Below are 22,024 nucleotides of genomic sequence, written 5' to 3' on the forward strand. Positions count from 1 at the left end.
GTGATACACTTTTTCATAGTCCATGTTTTTGACCTCCTAATAAGGTCAAGTATATTTAACACAGGGTTCTCAGCATAAAAACAAGTTGGGGTTTCCTGTTCGGAAAGAATGTTTCAGCACTCCTCACATGAGATGCAGTTACTGTGCATGAGGGACTAGATGAGCCTGAGAATTAATGCTTTACTGTAACTGAGGAACAGGTGCATAATGCAGCTTTATATGAAAGTCCTGCGCAAACAGCACAGGGGACTCGAATACCTGCATCTATCTATCATGTATCTTAAGAACCGTTTATGTTTAGTTCTACTGCTCCACTATTTTCTAATTATTTTAAGGGTAGCACAAAGACTAGCAGCTGGTTTTACAGACCCTGATTACCACTAACCTTGGACCACTTTACCTAAGGTAACATTAGGTAGTCCAAGATGACTGCCAGTAAGAAGCCTTAGACAAGAGGACACAGACTGGAACTGGAGACAGACTTAAATCACAGGTAGAAGAGTGAGAGGCGACTGGGCTACCAAGCCACATTGTTCCTATTCGAGTCATTGGGATCACTTAAGATTTTTATTACATGAGAGTAGCTTTTATTTACCACAGTGGCTCGTGTAAGCGGAGGAACCAGAGACAGAACACGCCCCTTCACAGTATCTTATCAAAACCAGAACCAGAGACAGAACACGCCCCGTCACAGTATCTTATCAAAACCAGTTCCAGAGACAGGATTTCAAGTGGATCTTAAATGGGGGTGACAAGGCACCAACTGGTAGTAGCTAAACATCAGCACACATTTTAAATGTGACCTTATATCCGAGAAACAATCCCTGGAAATCAAGACATTTAGCAACCCTGTTAGAAATTGAGAAATATGAAATTTTTAAAACTTGTGTGCAGTGCTGATACTGTAGATGAACTAGGGTGTTGTTACAGTAGGAGGCTCGGGTTTAGTTTGTGGATATATTTAGTTGGTGTTGCAGATGCAGCTGCATTTTCAGGATATTTTAGGTTGCACTACACTACAGGAGATATTGAACATTGAACAAACCAATATTCAGGTGCCAGTGAAAAGGGAACTGAAGTTGATTTAGGGAAATTATTTTAAAAAAATGTTTTATCATATCTGTGTGTGTATGTATGGTGTCTGGCATAGTGGCTACTGTTTTGAACTTGCTGTGAGAGATAAATAATGATGTCAAAAATATCTCCACCACCATGCTTGTAAATATAAACTTAAAACATATCTGTAACATGACAAATTGGTAACCATGACAAACATCCAGTGTGCATACTCTACATGTGACATGTACACACACACACACACACACACACACACACACACACGGTGCAGAGAAAAAGTTTGTGGTTAGGATTTTCACATATTTCAAAACTACAATGTTATTAGAGCTTAATCTAAGTCCTCATAATAGATAAAGATAATATCCATGTGTGAAAAAGTATGTGAACCTTTACATTCAATAACTGGTGGCACCCCCTTAAGCAGCAATGGCTTCAACTAAGTGTTTCCTGTAAATGTTGGTTAGTCTCTCACATCGGTTTTGAGGAATTTTGGTCCATTCCTCCTTATAGAACTGCTTCAACTCGGTGACATTCAAGGGTTTCCTTGCATGGACAGCTCGCTTCGGGTCCTGCCACAACATTTCGATGGGGTTTAGGTCCGGACTTTAACTAGGCCATTCTATAACACTGAATTTCTTCTTCCGCAGCCATTCTTTTGTAGATCTGCTTGTATGTTAAGGATAATTGTCTTGCTGCATGACCCACTTTCGGTTCAGCTTCAGCTCAAGGATGGATGGCCTGCCATTCTCCTCTAGAATCTTCTGATACAATGCAGAATTCATGGTTGTGTCAATGATGGCAAGCTGTCCAGATCCTGAGGCAGCAAAGCAGCCCCAAACCATCACACTCCCACCACCATGCTTGACGGTTGAGATGAGGTTTTTCTGTTCGAACGCAGTGTTTGGTTTTCGCCAAACATAACGTTTCTCATTCAGGCCAAAAAGTTCTACCTTTGACTCGTCTGTCCAAAGAACATTGTTGCAGAAGTCTTGTGGATCATCTATGTGCTCTTTGGCGAACTTCAGACGGGCAGCAATGTTCTTTTTAGAGAACAAGACCATCTTGTTTTCTTTTTCTGATAGTTGAGTCATGAACACTCACATTAGCCAAGGAAAGAGAATCCTGCAGATCCTTTGATGTTACATTGAAGTTCTTTGTGATTTCCTTGACGATTTTCCAGATTGTTCTTGGAGAGATTTTGGTAGGACGACCGCTCCTTGGTAGCGATTGTGGTCTTGAACTTTCTCCATTTGTAGACTATCTGTCTTACAGTGGATTGGTGGAGCCCCAAATCCTTAGAAATGGTTTTGTAACCCTTTCTAGACGCATCAATAACTGTTTTTCTGAGGTCCTCAGAGATTTCGTTTGATCATGGCAAGACATGTTTCCACACACCTGTATGGTGAAGACCAAACTCACAAAGTTTCTGATCTTTACCCCTGAAGATCTACCTAATTATTTAAACACCTGATTCTAATTATCCCCTTAATTGAGCTGATAAAACCAGGGGTTCACTTACTTTTTCACATACCCTGAATCTTAATTCTCGTTGTTTCTCTAATTCATACATCATTTTGCTTCAAAAGACATGAAATTGGTTAATATAAACCCTACTGGATATTTAAGAAAATAGGTTTTGATTCAAGAAGACTGTCATGGTAAAACTATGGAATTTCCATAATTATCATTGGGGTTCACAAACTTATATTATATATATACTATATATATATATATATATATATATATATATATATATATTATATATATATATATATATACATATATATATATAATATATATATATATATAATATTATATATATGCCCTGAAGTGTCCTACACATTGTTACAGATTAAATGCAGTTGTTACTTAATAAACCCCAAGTGAAATTACCAAGGTATTTCCTATAAAATTTTTAAATCACTCCTATTATTAAATGTCTTACAAAACATGATCAGGGGACAGGTGATGAGCCTACATTAACAAACAGGTGGCGTACAGATGTCCCACTATTTTCTTAGGGTCTACACTATAGAATAAAGTATTTGAAGTCAGCTGGCTCCCCCTTCCCTGCAAAAGGAAACTTTTCAGTCTCCACGGCAACCAGAAACAAAAAAAGCTCAGGCAGTGAGAGCAGCTGGCTGTATGAACGAGAAAGGGTGTGTGTGCGTGAGAGAGAGAGAGAGACAGAGAGAGAGAGAGAGAGAGAGAAAGAGAGATAGAGCGAGAGCGAGAGAAGCTGAGAGAGGGACAGCAATGTGAACACAAGAAGATAAACAAGAAAGAAAAAGGAAACTCTGTCCACATCTCCAAGAGGTAAGAAACGGCTACTTGTTTCGACACAGCACAGCAACTTTATTATAGAATTCTATCATATTACAGAGGGAATGATTCCGTTTTGAACTCCGTTTTGAACACCAGTTGCTTTTCTGTTGAAATGTTGTATTAAAAATTGGCTTAGCATTAGTAAAAGCCTGGCATTATTTTCACAGGACAAAAACACAAAAAGGAGACATTATCTTACCACACAACAAGCAGAAAGCTTCCTTGATCTTTTCATACAATGACATAAAAAAGTGGACTTCAGTGGAAGAACAGTTAATCAAAAACACATTTCCTCGGGAGGCTTTTGTGTCATTTTCAGTATTTGATGTTGGGGGACTCTCAAATTAAGAGATAATCTTTACTAATTTTGTTTTGTGTTCACGGAAATATACTTATGCAACAGTACTGTAAGCAAGTGTTTTACACAAAAGGCTAACCCCGCGGTGCGTCTTTTTTGCAACTTCCAGTAATAACAAAGATACAATGAGAAATAAGTAAAAAAAAAAAAAAAAAAAAAGCTGAGCACATTCTTCCGTTGCTGTGGAAGGTGACAGCTGCTAGCTAAAGTCAGGGCTGATAACTCCCATGTCACTATAAGTCATTAGCTGTTCACTGCTGTGAGACTGAAAACTTCTGAACTGTTACAGCATAGGGGCATGAAACATTCTGAAAAAAATGCAACACTATGACAGGCATGGGAACCACTGATCAAATCATAGAGCTGTTTTCAAGTAGTAATGCTGAAAAAAAGAAGAAAAACTATTGAAATGTCCTTTATTTCTCCAACCCAGTACTGAGGTTTTAAATACTAGCTGGCCCTGTTTTTTTTACCTCTTTACTGAACAATTACACTTACTACTCGGATATGAGCTGGCTTAAGACCGATCAGATTAAAAGATTGTTATAATTTGAGCCCCATTTACGCTTGAGTACAGACCTAAACTGGCTTTGGTCCTGTATGCTCGAGCACAGCCCCTGAACTTTAGTACATGCCCATGCCCAATGACGTCTTATTGACCACGCCTTGCCATCAGAAACGTAAAACTTCCATATCAGTACAGTCTACTTCTACCTAACAAACAAAGCAAGGCAACAGAGGGAACAAGCTGATTCACCATATACGAACAAATCACAGTACCATCGACGATTAAGCCTTTTATAAATCAAAAGATTTACTACTAGGGGAAAATACAGTTCTTTTCATAAAAGTGCTATTGAACCTGAAATTAGTGCTTTACATATACATATATTCACATCATGGCACTTACGATGACACACTTTGAAAAATAAAGCCTATACATTTATGACTAAAATTCCACAAGCGTGCACAGTTTTATTTTTCAAATTGTATAATTGTTAGTGCCATAATGCATTACCCTAAAGTCTATTCCTATAGACAAAGACTAAAATCTGGGCAAGATCGGCATGTGTTAAAGACCACCTGTTGCAGGAGACCAAGTGCTTTAAAAGCCCAGTTGCCTACACAATGGACTCAGTCAATACAGCTTCCCACTGAAATAAATCTCTTTAAAAAACTACCTGTGGTAGGACACTATATACTCAGTTCAGAAATCTACAGTACAGTAGTCTGCAAGTAAAACGCCTTTACAGATGCATACCCAAGTTAGGTGTAACAGTGTAGAATTAAAGATCCCACGGGCTGGATTTTCCACTTGGCCCATTAAGTTGTGTTGATAATGCTCCTTCATTTTAGTTTCCTATCAAGGACCTAACTACAAGGAAATAACTGTAGTTTAAGAGTAAAAGGAAAAGAGGACATAGGTGGAATTACAGAATTAAATTACTTACACCTTATCGTTACAGCACAAGGATGTGTGGCATAAGAACAAAACATAAGAAATGTTACGAATTAGTGACTTTGTTACATTAAAACCCAAATTGACAATGTTTTGAGTTCAATCAGCTATTACGGACCAGACGAGCACCAATGAACCAAACGGCCTCCTCACATTAGTACATTTTCTTATCTCACCATAATTCCAAGTAAAATACATGTTTGTGCAAATCAAGTCATTTGATTGTTTCATCATACCTTATTAATTCCAATACAATACAGAACAAAACACAAAAAAAGAGAGAGAGGGTTTTGCTGCCACATGGAGGAGATAGACAAATGCTCCTATATTTAAAGTAAAACTCACCGTGACAGTGGAAGACTTGGGTGAGGGATTTTCTGTTTCATTTTGTGTTTGTGACTTGTTTTGTTCAACCTTTTTTTTTATTTATTTTTTTAGCTCTGGGAGCTGTGTTTTTGTTTGTAATTTTGATTAAACTCTTCTTACCTCCTGACCAGCTTAGAAAAGGGGGGACTGTAGTTTAAAAATAATTTAAAAAAAAAGACTAGCATGACAAGCAATGACGGTTGGAAAAAGGGTCCCCCATCTGCTATGCTTGTGCAGAGTTTGGGCACCAGGGAGAAGAGTACCCTTATGAAGACCCTTGCTTCCTGCATACATACTATCGGGATGAGGTTGAGTCTCCTGACGAGTGCCTCTGCCTAAAGACCCCAAATCAGCTACCAAAACCAGTGAGACTGGCACCTCTGCTTCCCAAGCCACCTCGGATGGTGGTTTGGATGCCTTCCTTGCAGGCCTTTAGGGCCAAGGTTGGAGCATCGCCTGAGCATCCAGCATCCAGAAGGGGGAGCCCGAGCATCCAGTGCCCAGAAGGGGGGAGTCTGAGCACCCAGCGAGCATAAGGGGGAGGCTGAGGGTCCAGAAGAGGGAAGCCCAAGAGTCCAGCACTCAAGAGTGGGGAGCCCGAGCATTCAGAGCCCAAGAAGGGGGAGCCCGAGCATTATGAGCCCAAGTGGGGGGGGAGCCCGAGCATCCACATAGGAAACCTGCATGCCTAGAGCCCAAGAAAGGGAAGTCCAAGTCTCAGTGACTGATGAAAAGCCGCACCAGTCTCCAGAGGCAGAATGAGACTACCTGCTGCTCCCACCTCCACCGTGAGAGGGAGAAGCCCTGCTGTCACCAGCAGGAGAGGGAGAAGCCCCGCTGTCTCTAAAGCAAGAGGGTGAAGCACTGCAGCAGGAGTCTACAGGACAACAGCCGGGCCAACCTCAGCAGGCACTACATTTGCTGCCGAGGGGAGGCTGGTCAAAGCCAGCTGCACATCCACGTCTGGAGTGCCCAGCGTTGGCTCCCGAGGGTCAGTTCCTGCCTGGCACGTCACCCCCCTGGGATGCCTACTCGTCATCATTGAGCACAAATTTGTTTTTTTTACAAGCAGGTTTCACTGCCAGAAATTCTGTGGCCAGAGCCCAAAAGGAGTGAGATGCCGGCTATAGAGAAGGTGAAGAGACCACCTTCACCACTATCCCTGTGCCACAGCCAGGCCCCTGGGGGTTGGGGAAGTGGCCATTGGGGCCATGTGTGCTGTGCATGAGGGGGGGTGGTTATGTGGCAGGGCTAAATAGGCTAAATAGTGGTTTGTGTGTTGGTGGTGGTTGGCAGGGATGGAATTAATTCCTGCCAAATACATGTGAGAATGTGGCTGTTCCCAAATTAGATAATTGGAGCTAATTGGGAACAACCACATGACATAAAAAGAGAACCTGCAATTTTTTTTTTTTTTTTAATCATTTTCTCCCCAATTTGGAATAGCTAATTATTTTTAGACTTAGTTCACCGCTACCACCCCCGTGCTGCTGACTCGGACACATGCATCCTCAAAAACTTGTACGGTCAGCCATCCGCTTCTTTTCACTCTGAAAACCCACCATACAGCCACCTCAGAGCTACACTGTTGGAGGACAATGCAGCTCTGGGCAGTTTACAGGCAAGCCCGCTGGCGCCCGGCCAGACCACACGGGTCGCTGGTGCGTGGTAAGCCGAGGACACCCTTGCCAATTGTGCGCCGCCCCCTGGGAACTCCCACCCATGGTCTACAATGTAATGTCCAGGCTATAGGGCACATCCTGCACTCCACGTGGAGCGCCTTTACCGGATGTGCCACTCAGGAGCCCCCTGTGGGCTGTGTTTTTGTTTGTTACTCTGATTTGGGAAAAATAAACTTTGGCAGTTCTTCAACTCCTTAGTCTCCTTCCTACAGCCTGACCACCTTAGGCACCCAGCCATCCTGTCACAACCAAGATCATTTAAAGATTGTTACATTAAGTAGGAATATTGAGTGTACAATAATGGTTGCCAAGAGCACTACAGTACACTGTGCATGTCTGTCATGTAATCCATACTGAATATCAAAATTATTCAAAGCATTGAACACGCAGTTAAAATTAATGATTATTAGTGACTTTAAAAGCAAAAATGTGCATGCTTTAAAGAAGTGACAAGCATCTGTCCAAGGACAAAATATAACAGTGGGACAAATAATACAACACAAACATTGCAATGCATGTTTTCATGACTTATTTCCATATAAGACACGAACATTATTTAATTATTTATAGTCTGGTTGTATTTTTGTGCAGAAAGTGTTACTGCTACTGTATAAGAAAACATAAGTCTCTCACAACCACAATCATACAGACCACAAACTGACACACACACACACACACACACACACACACACAGAAAAAGTTGCTTGTGTGTCTATTTTTGAACTGGACAGAAATATTTTCTAAAATAATTTAAATGTTCTGCTGTTTTCCAGACCCCCAGTTAGCATTACATTGGGACTAGTTAAAGTTACTGCTTGGGAATCTTCTGCATCTAATGTTAGGTAAGGTACTCCAAGACTGGTACTAACCAGGATCTGTAGAACCTTGTATTATTTGAGTTGGTAGTACTGCTTATATGGTATTCAGCACTACTGATATATCATGATTCATGGAACAGATAATTGCCTGCCTGTGAGAATGAAAACATCTCTGGATGATACCCTGTCACATAAAAACAAACAAAAAAAAACCAAACACTGAATACACTGAAGCCATTCAGTAAGCTTGCAGCAGTGCATTTCACTGGAAGGTGATGTAATTAACAGGCAGATACTCATTACAGCAGTACAGGGTAAATAACCAAGTCCTAGGCAAATAAGTCACTGCTTGGTCTGCATCTTCACAGCAAGGAGATACATATAACAGTAATGTTGTTGGTGTATAGTAGACAGGCAGAATTCAAAGTTAAAGGTTTTTTTTTTTTTAATTTATGTGTTATTATTTTTCCTGGTTCACCGCTGTAACACCCCAGTGACGCGGGAGACGGCGGCTGACACACGTGTCTTCCGAAACCTGTCCCTGACAAGCAGTCTTTTTTCGCACTGCGGATCCACAGTGAAGCCATCAGACCTATAGCACCGGAGGACAACACAGATCTGAATGGCTCCACTGCAGACCCGCAGGCGCCCTATCAGCCACAGGGGTCGCTGGTGTGCGGTGACTTTTTAGCCCTCCCTACCCAGGCGGCACTTGACCAATTGTGCACCGCCCTCTGGGAACTCCTGGTCACGGTTGGCAATGACAATGGATTCGAACCTGTGATCTCCAGGCAAAAGGGCACATCCTGCACTCCATGCGGAGCAACTTCACTGTATTTGCCAACTGGGAGCCCCCTAAAGTCAGAGGGTAAATAAAACTGATTCAAACTACAGCTGGCAATCAGGATTCTGTGTTGGATTGTAACTGTCCTCCCAGTTTGATATATTTATGTAATCAGTTTTCTTTGATAAATGAACATTAGTCTTCTGTAATCAAACGTGGCATAAACTAAGAAAGAAAGCGCCAGACACACTGAACACATAGCATACTGGACTGCAGAACACATACAGAGCAGCATTAGTGTCACTCATCCACTTCCTGAAGAAGAATGTTAGTACCATGCACCCCCAAAACCGCTGATGATTCCAAATTAGGGCCATCAGTATTTTGTATAAGTAGAAAAATAGGGCAACATGACCACCTTATGCTCTTGTAAAACTGTATGATGTACAGATGTCCCCCTAGTATGGTTTAAAATAAAATGTAAACTGTATCTTAATTGGAAAACTGTTTTTCTAGATTTAAAAAGGAATGAAAGTGAGACACATGTACTTGGAGAGTAAGTAGTGGGGTTGCTACAACTGTTTTAACTAACATACCTGGAATTTTTCTTCTCATTGTTAACATCCTGACAACTTTTTAAACTTATAACTAAAGTCTATTTCAAAGCTCTTACTGCAACAAACCTTATTTAACACCCTTCCAGGTCGGGATGGAGGTTTGCAACTCAGATTCAAAAAGAACTTTAGTGCACTTCCAGTTTAAGGATTATTGCCCACACTGTCAAACAGGTAACGATTCATGATGTGGTACAGAACAGAAAAGCCAGATAACGTTTGTGTTTTATTTCTTTAAATCCCTCTTCCTGCGGTGATTTAGAGGGCAGATCTCAAACCCAAGTGCACTAGAGCGGACATTTATAAAATAAAAACAAACAAAAAAAACCCTTTGAAACAGACTTTAAAAGTTATAAGTGTAAAAAGTTGTCAAGATGTTAACAATGAAAAGAAATGATAGGTATGTTATGTAAACAGTTGTAGCAACAAGTGGGGACATATAACGCTGCTTACTCTAAGACCATCACGACTATCGCACATCCACCTAACATACTTTATTGTACATGTAAAAAAAGTGTAACAAACAAAAACAGATTCCTCCACTGAGCTATATGGTCAAAATGGTGCAGTCAAACAATTGAAAAAAAGGTTTGCTAGCTACAAGTAGAAATTAATGAATGAATGATTGCCATAACTACACCCACCGCACGTACATCTACAGATTTGTGAGAAAAAAAGATAAAACGGGTTCCTCCACTTACTCCGTTGATAGTAAAAATGTGCAAATAAATTATCACAACTGGAAAAGCGTTTTGCTAGATAAGCAGCAATGAAAGTCAAAAATGTAGATTAAATAGTAAATAGCTTGTGTGCATAACCCAAAAACTTGCAGAGCTCCTTCATATCCGTTTAGTTTTGCTGAAGTAAAATATTGAGTAAAGCAGTTTCAAACGACTGTTCTTATAAAGCAGTTAAGTTTCCACATAATTTCCTTTGTACACTCTCACGACTATCACAGTACTTGCATTGTCATGGTCACTTAGTTTTTTTTATGCTTCTATTCTAATGAACTAACAGTACAACATGCAACACTCTACACACAGGTCATTTCTGAACTTCCCTGTCATACTGCAACAGTTTTACTGGACAAGAACTGATGGGCCGAATGGCCTCTTCTTGTTCGGTAATGTATTCAAAGGCAAAGGCAGTTATGTGCACTGGAAAACACTGCATCTTTAAAACAACTACTTAGTTCCTGGATGAAACAAAAACCTGACCTGCTGGGATTTCTTGAGGACAAGGGTTGAAAGCTATTGGAGTGAAGCTGAACTGCACAACATAAACTTGAGGTGCTCTAATACACTTGCACATTACTGTATGTATTTTAGTTGACATGTATGCTGCCAGGGTTAAACAGTCATTTGAAAATGACATTTTTGTGAATTAGAAATTGAGCATTTTGTACAGTAATTGGATTGTTGAAAACATTTGCTGTTTACCATTACTTTTCAAGTAGTATTTACTAAAATTGAGCCAACGTTCCACCAGAAGCCATCTTGAAGTCCTTGGAAAGGACTTCCTCCCATAACAAACGAGACTTGATGAGTCCCAGCTGAAAGTCCTCAATGCTGAAACTACCTCTGCTTACTTCTCGAGGTTCTGATTTTGAAACACAGAACGAGCTCTGTAATCTTGTTGATAATAAACACACACACACGGGCAAGCCTCTCCTGTTAATCTTGTTGCAAGCCTATTCAAAGTGTGTGCTTTTCTGCATATAAAGCATGCAGATGTTGGCCCTGCTTGCAGCTCTCTATATTATTTAGCAGTGAAGCAGTTTGAAGTGTACCTCGAGGGTGTGCACTCTCTCAATATTACACCAAGATTTGAAATGTCCAGTCTGTATCCAGTGCCACAGCTGTACAAAACTATCAGAATTTCAGACAATATGTAAAAAAGTTTTTACTAGGTTTCGTAACATCTCTATAGGTGGTTCGCTAGAAATACACAGTTCCTATAATATACTCTACAGGGACCTTGTCCATTGTCAGTCGAAGGGGATTTTGGCTGGAACTATTCTTACTGTACAAATATATCACTGCTAAACTGTTCCTTACAAGCATCTATAAAGTTATTTGTATATTTCTTTAGCTTTCCATGGTCCAAGACTATAGCAAGTTACAACATAATGATTCATATTGGATATTGCAAGAAAGCAATGTATTCAGTTTTTAATTGAATTGTATTAACAATGTGACCTAGAGGTTTACTAGAATAGGTTGCTTTTGCAAAGAAAAAAATAAGTACAGAGAATCATAGAATACTGCAGTATACTAAATATGAAGACAACAGCTCAAAATATGCTTGGGCTATTCAACAAAAACCTAAACAGTCACTTGGCCTCAAAATGGCAGCCATATTAGGTGAGAATTCAATATACTGTTTTACTGCAGCCATCTAAAACTACTGGTTTTCTTGTACCCCAATCAAAGCCGACTTCCAGAATCACAGAATACAGTACAAGTATGGAGCCAATAGCTCAATTTGGTCTTTGTACTGTGGAAACCAAAAATCACATGGCCACAAAAGAGAAGGTCAGAAACAGAACCTCATTCCTGCTACCAACAGTGACAACACAATAAGAGGATTAGTGAATACCAGCAGCTGTTGTGCTGTACTGAAAAGCAAAAAATACTGCCAGTGCTGTGGTGTATAGAGCAAGGGTGTGCACATTTCATACACAGCGGCTTCTTCAAAGAGTTGTGGGGGGGGGAGTTGGCAAAGAGGAGAGGGGAATGACTTTGCTCAATTAACTTTAATATAAAATATGGAGTATTGTGTCACTATCCTGCATTATCACTGAACTTGTATTTGCATGTTCCACTTGTTCATTACAGAAATATACTTTTTATGTAAAATGTAAAGAGATCCAGAAATAAAGAAAAGCATCTTTATGGATGGACTTGCCACAGTAACTTTTTTAGAAACTCACCAAACATTTTTAGAAACTCACCAGCAAGTAAACATCTTTAATTAGCCTGCTGTTTGGGAGTGGTCCAGATCCAAAAAGGAGTGGAACATTTGGGACTAATTAGACGGGCTACCCCAGTCGTGTAATGACATAGCTTTAGTTACTATGAAAGCTGAACTCACAGTAGGATGCACTGGACACACACAGCTGCAGGTGTGTACAGGTATTTTTCAAACTGAAAGCTGTGCACGTCAAAAATGTGATTTCTTCTTGTTTTGGACAGATACTACTGGCTGTATACAGAAATTTAAATGAGGGTTTGATGCGAGTATGGATGTAGCATTTATATTTGGTGTATTGTTATTTTACATTATTTTCTTGTGTTCTTTTGGTGTTATATGGGGAGAAGAGTGGCCTGTAGTGGAAAGCAACACCCTGGCAATGGCCCAGCCCCAGCCATCCACTACTATGTCTTGGAAGGAGGAGATGCAGAAGATTGCAGAGCAGGTCCTCACTAAACTGCAAGGCCTTCCCGAGGCAGACCCCCTGGAGATCGGAGCCTTCGCCATCCTGCTCATCTTCATCGGTGAGGCACAGACTAACAGGGGTGTGGCAGTGTTTGCTCAGACACACCTCGACTAGAAAAAACTATTTATTTGACTAATAATATATTAAGCATTTCAATGTGAGGAGACTTGCAATACATGCAAATGTGACTGCATTTGAAGTTTGTGGATTAATCCTTAACATACGATTAGCACCTCATTTCAAAAGAGAATGTTTAACCCTGCTAGCAATCATGTCAACTACAATACATACAGTGGTGTGCAAACGTATTAGAGCACCTCAAGATTATTATATCATTTATACACCTACCTGCATGAAAACCTCTAGGTGTGAGAATTTCAATTTTCGGTCAGTAATCGGTGATATAGAAACAATAAACACGCACGTGTGAAAATGTTAGATCACTTTTGTGCTTTAAATTAGGCACCCTAAACAACTTCTAAAAAGTCTCATGCATGTTACCATTTGTGGCTATGTGTTGCTTTTCTCTTACTATTTTAAATTAATAGCATGTGTGGCCTATTACTAAAGTAATCAATTAAATTAGATTAATTTGCCTATTTTCCACGATTTTCAGTTAGTGTTACAAATCAAAACAGAAGCAATGGGGTGTTCTAATACATTTTTCAGCACTGTATTTCTTTGGTGACTCGTCCTACCCTGATAGCGATGGTTCTGATCATGTTCATCCTGACCTGCATTCACTGCTGTTGCTGCTCCGCCCCCAAGCCCTTTCACCAACCCTGAGATGGGCACCACCTGCTGGATATCTGCTACACTGCAGCCCCACGTTCAACACAATACCAACAAAACAGTGTGGGCTGCTAGGAACCCAGTGCACTACTCCATGGACATCACAGACTGGTGACCACTAAGAGCAGGCTGGAAACAAGCTACATAACACACTGAAACTAGTACTGGACCACAGGAAGAGCAAGCTGCCAGGACTAGCAATGTCAGGCAAGAAAGGGGGGACTGAATGAGAACATGCAGGGAATTACAGTTGCAACATTGGTGGCACTGTATGCTATGCACAAATCCAGTAAGAAAAATTAAATATCTATAGGCATATATAAATAACAAGTGTAACATTAATTTGTTGTATACCGTATTTCTAGAAAAAAGACAAGAATACACAATGACAGCCTACCAGACAGAAATGACGTCCCACAGTACTAAACAATTCCTCTTTGTTGGACCTTTTACGTGACAATGGTTCAGAGCTTCCATATACACAAAGCACATTTTGTTTTTAGACCAATAACTGAACTGTTACCTTCCACTTGCCTTCGTTTTTGCTGCCACGTGGATCTCACAGAGTAATACAAACGGGTCAAAATGATTCAGTTGACTTCATGTACAACACCAATAAACTACTGGGAAAAACAAGACTATGGCCTTTGAAATAAAAACTCCATAAGTGCCTTCTCCAGTTTGAAATGTATATTTCTCGTTGGTCCTTAATAAATGATGCACTCTCTTAGACAATAGGTCAAAACACATATAAAAAAAAAAAAAAAAAATTAAACAATCTAGATGCAGTTCTGTGTTGAATGGTTTCCTGACAAGGATGCAAAATTCAGGAGTGCCTTCTTGTGGTCACTTGTATTATAACTACCAGTGAATTCATAATCACTAAATCCCATGCGACATTATTTAAACAAAATGATTGTATGAAAATCCAGTCTCAGTTATACATAAACACCTTGGCCTATATATGGTGCTGTGCATCATTATCTGAGATTTTGTCAGAGCACCACTGATGCATCATGGCACATTGTGGAAGCAAAACCCAATCCTAGGGCAATTAACATGTATAACTTGTTATTAGAATTATTATTTTTACAGTAGTGGTATATACAGTACACAACACCTGTATGCGTGTGTATATATATATATATATATATATATATATATATATATATATATATATATACACACACACACACACACACACACACACACACACACAGCTTAAAGCTCTTCCTTTTATTTTACACCTATACACACCTGAATCAAATAAATGAATAGTGAATTATGCCAATTACTACCACAGGTTAAGTCATTAAAAAACATTTATCCATAAAGTAACACAACCTAAAGTAAATAGTAAAAAAATTGCCAACTAGAAATATACCAAGCATCAAAAAGAAACTTATCACTATTACAACACATTTATTTTTGAAAAAAAAAAAAATAATAAGGTAAATAAATGATGGACATTGACTAAATGTTTTTGGTTTCTTTTTAAATCACTCGATCATTCATCCTTGACCATGACCCGCTTGAGTGACTATGACTGAAGCATATGCACTTAATCATCTAATTAGTGAGGCAGTTGATTGGCACTGGATATAGACTGATTTCAGCTACTGAATTTTGAGCTTGAATAAAACCAATAAAGAAAAATCACAGAAAAAAATCAATATGCCACGTCTGTCAAGACAGCAGCGCCTTCGTGTAATTGGCATGTTAGAGGCTGGACTTGGGCAGCGTACTTTGGCTCGCCGTCTTGGGTGCTCAATGCCAGCAATTTAAAACCTGGCAAGACGGTATAACCAGACTCTGTCAATGACAGACCATGAACTGGGAGACCAAGAGTCACAACACCTGCCCAAGATCGACAGATCATTTTGCAGCATCTTCGTGATGTCAATTGTTAAATCAGCAAAACAAAAAGTGCACCTCCTCTAAAACAGAGTTTATCATTTTTCGATCACATCTGGTGAATTTTATCCAGATATAAGTGATAAGTTTCTTTTGATGCTCTAATATAATACGTTTTTTTTGATGCTTAAATATGAGTGATATTTTTCTTTTGATGCAAGTATTTTATTAAGAGCGCAATGCTCCCAAGTAAGTTTACTTTATTTTTTTATTTTAGTTTATGCTGCATTCTCAGCAAAAACAGTATTTGTGATGGTAGTTTATTTTTGCATGCAAATGTTGCCAATAGATGTCTATGTTCATATTTTCAAAGCGTTTACTCAAGTCTTTAATTAACTCCTACTTTTTTTAAATAAGAAAACTCAACAGTAACATAACTACAAAATGGCGAAATAAACAACTTGTGATTGCTTGCGAGACCTTCAATCACAGTACCTACTGTAGATGTTTGCTAATAGGTGTTTTTCTCCTTTCAACCAATGTGAATCAATTGAAGACTGAGCAAACTTTGAAAACATGAAAACATAGCTAAAGATAGAAAATAACATGTGGTCACATTAACAGACTTATACAATATTAACTGTTTTAATATACATTACTAGAGCAGCTATTTGCAAATAAAATTAGCTTATTTTAAAATGCTGACAATGGAGTACATTTCCTTTACCGATTTTAAAACATGAGAACTCGTGAGCACTTTTAGTAATTCACTGGGTGGAGCACAATCCTTTTACATTCAGCCACTGTCAATATTTGACCTTGCTGTTTTAGGCCTGAGCCCAACCCATAACCAAAAGTATTATTAAAACACCAAAGTAAACATGGGCAATACCATTTAGAACAGGTTGTCCACCTTTATCCCACTTTACACCCATTGTCATAGAAATGCACTTAACTGCATATTTTAAGCCACTAAGAGTTCCGAAGACTGCTTAACATGTTCCCAGGTTTATTTCTCTACCTTCTAATACACACGTTTGTATATGGAGGTGGGACTTTGCCCTGTACCCTGGCCTGCTCTGATAACAGAACCCACACCTCATAGCATGTCAATATTGTCAGTAAATATTACAGTATACAGCACTGAGAAACTCTCAGGAGAGACTGCACACAGAATATTGTCAGTAAAGATTACAGCACACAGCACTGAGAAACTCTCGAGAGACTGCACACAGAATATCGTCAATAAAGATTACAGCACACAGCACTGAGAAACTCTCGAGAGACTGCACACAGAATATCGTCAATAAAGATTACAGCACACAGCACTGAGAAACTCTCAGGAGAGACTGCACACAGAACCAGACAGCCATCCACAGATTGAAGTACAGAACTTTCTCAAAGGCCCCGAGCAGACAGCCACTGTCCTTCAACAGATAGAAGCACATTTGATAAATATTTCTGATTGCATGGATATATTGTATTTGACCAATCAAAACCAGTTTTTTTTGCAAGATTCCTACTGCTGGGTAGGATCAGAAATTCTGATCCTTATGGTAGCCTAAATACTATTAAAAAATATGTTTAGTAGAGTATCCAAATATAAAAAAATACTGTCATAATATTTTTTTTTCAAAAAGCGTAATTCAGTTCTATACACATTCACTGCAGAGTTCAGCATGCTATACTGTTACCATACTTTACATGTCATAACATTTCTAGCTTACTACAGTACCTGTAAACCTTATTTTATCTTTTTTTCACCCAAAGTGATATTATGTGCCATCTTTAAAATGTTTTTATTTATTTATTTATTTATTTATTTAAATTAAATAAATACCTTTTAGTTGAAATGTAAAATTTTGCATAGCTATCAGGGTTAGTTTTAAAGAAAAATGGCAAATGTTTAATTTCTTTTGTACTGTCTATACCAATAGCTCCCATTGTTTTCATAACGATACGCTAATGCTGGGACAAATATTAAAATATTCAAACAAACACTGCCTGAAATGTATTTTAAGGCACAAATGTTTATCATTAGGAATCATTTTAGAACGATAAATGTGACTGACTTTACACAGAGTGTGATTATAACCTGCCTTTATGACATGCTTTCCCCCACAATTTGTCAAACAAAAGTGTATTTTATGGTTGAAATGCCGATTCATGGACAATTCATCAGTGTAGTGTACCCTCCAGCAGACCCTCCAGCAGAATCCTCATAGACACTGTGTTTCCCCCCCCCCCCCTCCCCCTCCCCCCCCTTGTGTTTTCCAGGTCGTACAGGCGCCCCCCCCTCCCTCACAGACTCAGTGCTGGCCACGCTGGAGGGGGTGTGGTCACGACTTCACAAGGAGCCCTGGGCGCTGGGAGGGCTGGTGGTCATTGCTGCATTTATGGGACTCTTCCTCAGCTTTTTCATCTTTGTTGCTGTGTACAGCTGCTGCTGCTCCAAGGAACCATGCAAGACGTGCAACTGAACAGCAAGGCTTTTACTTTTGTGTTGTGTTTAGTTGCCCTCACCTGCACCTATAGTTTGCTCCCCAGAAATATTTTTTTGATTACCACCACAGCTCTGGAGTTTTTTTTAATTATTAGTGCTGGGGACAAATATCCGAAATATTCAAATTAACATTGCTAGATGTGTATCTGATGGCAAAGAACCACGTCTGCCGGAAATTACATACCTGATAGAAACTGATTTTATTTGATGTGTTAATTCAAGTTAAATTTGATGTTTTTCACTTGCTTGTTCTGCTTAAAAAAAAAAAAAAAAAAAAAAAAAAAAAAAAAAAAGGGCTCGGTAAACTGTAGTAATTTTAGTATTTTATGAAAATGGCTACTTTGTTTATTACGAAGAAATGACAATGGCTGGGATTAAACAAAAAACTACAAGGTCATTTTTTTGTATTGTTTTTACCTGAAATACACACAAGAAAAGAAAAGTTTAACGTTAGCTACAGCATGGCATCCTTTGCATTGTAGTTTATTCTGTGGGGTAAATTAAGCCCTTTACAACCTAGTCTCACTCCTGGAATATCTTTTTACTTTAACACAGCGTTACATATGATGCATTTTGCAAATGAACAAATATTCAAAGTCTGAATTTTTAACGAGTACCCGAACATGAAAATATCACGTTCATCTCTGCATTATTAAATACACACATCAAAACAAAAAGCAGGGATGTCAAACCAAAATACATAAAACCATGTCCTAAGAAAAAACCTGTATTAAAAAAAAAAAAAAAACATGAGACAAACCTGGCCCACCATCCCATTAATAAAACCAAACTCCAGAAAGCCACTTACCCATCTTGCTCACAGAAGGCCACTAGGGCTTCAAAACCAGCCATGGTCGCCTTATCAGAATCCTTCACAGTGCCACGTTTTGCCTGCAGGGGGAGACAGAGGGGAACAGTTCAATCTGAAGAGCAGAAGATAATTTCAATAGAGAGAGAAGCAGCCCCTTAGACACTGTTTAGTGTATTATTAAAACTCACATTAGGAGAGCATTTTGACAGATCTCTAGTGTCAGTTTTTAACCTTTAGAATGTTTGTATGGACATGTGGTTGTGTTCATAAAGTTATGGGTAAATTTCAGAGCAACTTGAGGCTCAACGGGTTTCTAGTCGTTCATAGACCTCAAAACTTTGTCAAGTTTGGTCTCAAAGGATTCAGAATCAATGACTTGATAACAGTCGAAATTTTAAATTTAAAAGGAATTGTATAAGTTTCTTTACAAAAAAAAAAAAGAGTTATTTATAGCCTTTATATTTAGAATTATCTATCTATCTATCTATCTAGCAGTCTTGCCGTTTGGGAGGCTAAATTAGCGTGCAGTCCGAGATGGGCTTGCACTAAGGCAGGATAGAAGGACTGACATGGAGACACGGGTTCAGATGTGTGCCCGACAACAAAGCTTCTGTGGAGGATGTTCTATTATCGGTCGGTAAGACAATTGGTTTTAACAATATTAAATCTGCTTCATGTATGAATAAGGCCACTGTTGTGTTTTTAAGTCAAGAAACTCTAATAAATAAGATTGTGGAGGAAGGATTTTCTGTCAATAGTGCTTTTATTACTGCTTTACCTCTTTCAACTCCTCTAAGGAAAGTGGTTTTATCAAAAGTTCCCCCTTTTATTCCAAATGCAGTGATTGAAAGAGAATTGGCAAGATACGGTAAAACAATGTCCTTTATTAGAATGATTCCGTTAGGTTGCAAGAACCCCAAGGGGAAACAAGTGCTGTATTTTCGTAGACAAATGTTTGTATTGCCGCATAACCCGGGGAAGGATCTGAATGTAATCTGGTGCTTTATTGTAAGGGCAAATAGTGTGTTATTTTTGCAACCTCGGACACACTGAAATGTTTTCAATGTGGCGGGGAAGCACACATGAAGCAAGCCTGCCCTAATCTTAGATTGGCAGCTGCGGCGGAGGACAGTGCTGAAAGGCAGAGGGCTGGTAAGGCTGAGGATGTTCAGGGAGCACAGGTGGAGGAGTTGGCGGAGACACCCGTGCCCACAACCCAAGTTAAGAGGATTGCTGCAGAGGAGCAGTGTACAGCAGAGGAGCAGCCTACAGCGGCAACTATACAGGAACCACCTGCCGATCCAGAGGGGAGCTTTACTGCTGTCATAAAAAAAAAAAAAAAAAGAAAATGCAGAAAAGATTTGAAGCAGTGGTCATTGGGGAGTCTATCTGGGGCCATGTGGCAGCTCACAAAGGTAGTCATGGGTCTCAACTCGCTGCTCCGGGGGGAGCCAAGCCGCGGCTCGCTGGTTGGTGGCGATGCGGGGTCTCAGCCCAGCGCTGCTGTCGTCTGAGAGTCAGGGCCGGGGAGAGCTGCGGCAAAGACAGAGTTCAGGCTGTGGCTGCGGAGTTTCCCTGCATAGGGAAGGAGGCTAGAGGCAGCGCTGGACTAACATCCAGTAACACCATAGCCCTGCGCTCAGTGGAGTCCTCTCGGCCCGAGGAAGATGAGTCGGAAGCCTGACAGGAGGATTCGGCCGAGGAATGGGAGGCGCTGGAGGAAGAGGACGAGGATGAGGAGAGAGAGCTCTCTGACACTTCGATGCTCTCCGATATCCAGGTCAGTCAGCCCCCTCCCACAAAAAAAAACCGTCTTCGCTTGAACAGTTTATTAATTTTATGGATAGCACAAAGGGTAAAAGGGGAGTTGAAATTATACTTTTCTTTCCTGACTGGAAATTGTTTTTAGTCTCTGCTAATGTACTGTACCCGAACCCAGCCCAGCTCCAACTCTGGGTCTGGCCATTGAATGGAGCCGTTTATTCAGATGAGGTTTGCCAGATGCAGTAGTTGAAACACTACAGTCGGCTAGGGCGCCGAGCACTAGAGCCCAGTACTTATATAAATGGAAAGTTTTCCAAGACTGGTGCCTTGCCGAAGGTCACAATCCGGTGACTTGCCCGATTGAGACGATATTAGCCTTCTTACAACACCTGTTTGATGCAGGAAAATCAGTGTCCATTTTGAAGGTATACCTGGCAGCAATATCAGTGTCCCCTGGGGCACATTTCCTGGCAGTGCAATTTCTTAAAGGGGCTCAGAGGCTTCGTCCTGGCATGAAAAGTATGGTCCCCAAGTGGGATCTAGAACTGGTACTGCGGGCCCTTATGGGTCCCCCATTTGAGCCCATGGCGTCAGCAGAACTGCGCCAGGTTTCATTAAAAGTGGCATTTTTAATAGCCATTATGTTTACCAGACGAGTAAATGAGCTTCATGCGCTGTCCGTCAATGACACATATATGGCTTTCACTGGAAGTGACTCGCGGGTAACATTATGAACAAATCCATCCTTTTTGCCAAAGGTGGTATCCTCATTCCATATTAACCAATCAGTGGTTTTGGAAACTTTTAGACCTCCCCTGCATGTGTCAGAGGAGGACCGTAGACAACATACGCTATGCCCAGTTCGGGCTCTGCGCTGTTATTTGGATAGGACGGCATCCTGGAGACAGTCCAACCAGCTGTTTGTCTGCTACGGGTCCTGCTTTAGAGGTCAGACCCTATCAAAGCAACGTCTAGCATACTGGGTGACAGATGTGATACGCTTGGCGTATGAACAGACGGACACCCCCATTACTGGGGGACATTATGGCCCATTCTACTAGGGGCCAGGCAACTTCGTGGGCTTTCCTTCATGGTGCCACCTTAGATGAGTTATGCAATGCTGCTACATGGACAGGTAGTCAGACATTTGTGCGTTTTTAACGCCTTGATGTTGCAAACCGAACGAGACCCTCTCTTGGCTCTAGAGTTTTGCAGGCGGCATGCCCTTAGACGTCATGTGGGCTCTGCTGCTATCGCCATGGGGCTGTACTGTCGGTAATCTGGAGCCACGACAGCTTTGGTACAGCTTTCCCATTCGGTAACGGTTTTCATTCGAATTGAAAGGGAACGTTAGGTCATTACCATAACCCTGGTTCCC

At 40.3% G+C, this 22,024-nt stretch overlaps 2 protein-coding genes across 4 annotated transcripts in view; one reads left to right on the plus strand and one right to left on the minus strand.

The window, feature by feature from the left end:
• recql5 (RecQ helicase-like 5) overlaps nucleotides 1-22,024 on the minus strand; it is a 41,495-nt gene that overhangs the window by 10,532 nt on the left and 8,939 nt on the right. Inside the window, exon 8 of the mRNA XM_041222002.1 lies at nucleotides 18,880-18,962. Coding sequence (XP_041077936.1) covers nucleotides 18,880-18,962 — 83 coding nt within the window. The remainder of the gene's footprint in view (nucleotides 1-18,879; nucleotides 18,963-22,024) is intronic.
• smim5 (small integral membrane protein 5) lies at nucleotides 3,244-14,855 on the plus strand. 3 transcript variants are annotated; one of them, XM_041222003.1, is made up of 4 exons: nucleotides 3,244-3,393; nucleotides 8,041-8,109; nucleotides 12,804-12,980; nucleotides 13,629-14,855. In XM_041222003.1, the coding sequence occupies exons 2-4, from the start codon at nucleotides 8,103-8,105 to the stop codon at nucleotides 13,706-13,708; spliced, it is 264 nt and encodes an 87-aa protein (XP_041077937.1). In that variant the 5' UTR covers nucleotides 3,244-3,393; nucleotides 8,041-8,102; the 3' UTR covers nucleotides 13,709-14,855. The 3 variants fall into 3 exon arrangements, 1 of the variants encoding a protein (XP_041077937.1); XR_005947062.1 differs by lacking the exon at nucleotides 8,041-8,109 and having other exon boundaries at nucleotides 3,250-3,393; nucleotides 13,592-14,855; XR_005947061.1 differs by lacking the exons at nucleotides 3,244-3,393; nucleotides 8,041-8,109 and having other exon boundaries at nucleotides 12,787-12,980; nucleotides 13,592-14,855.

This window comes from Polyodon spathula, chromosome 21, assembly GCF_017654505.1.
Source record: "Polyodon spathula isolate WHYD16114869_AA chromosome 21, ASM1765450v1, whole genome shotgun sequence".
Classification (NCBI taxonomy): Eukaryota; Metazoa; Chordata; class Actinopteri; order Acipenseriformes; family Polyodontidae; genus Polyodon; species Polyodon spathula.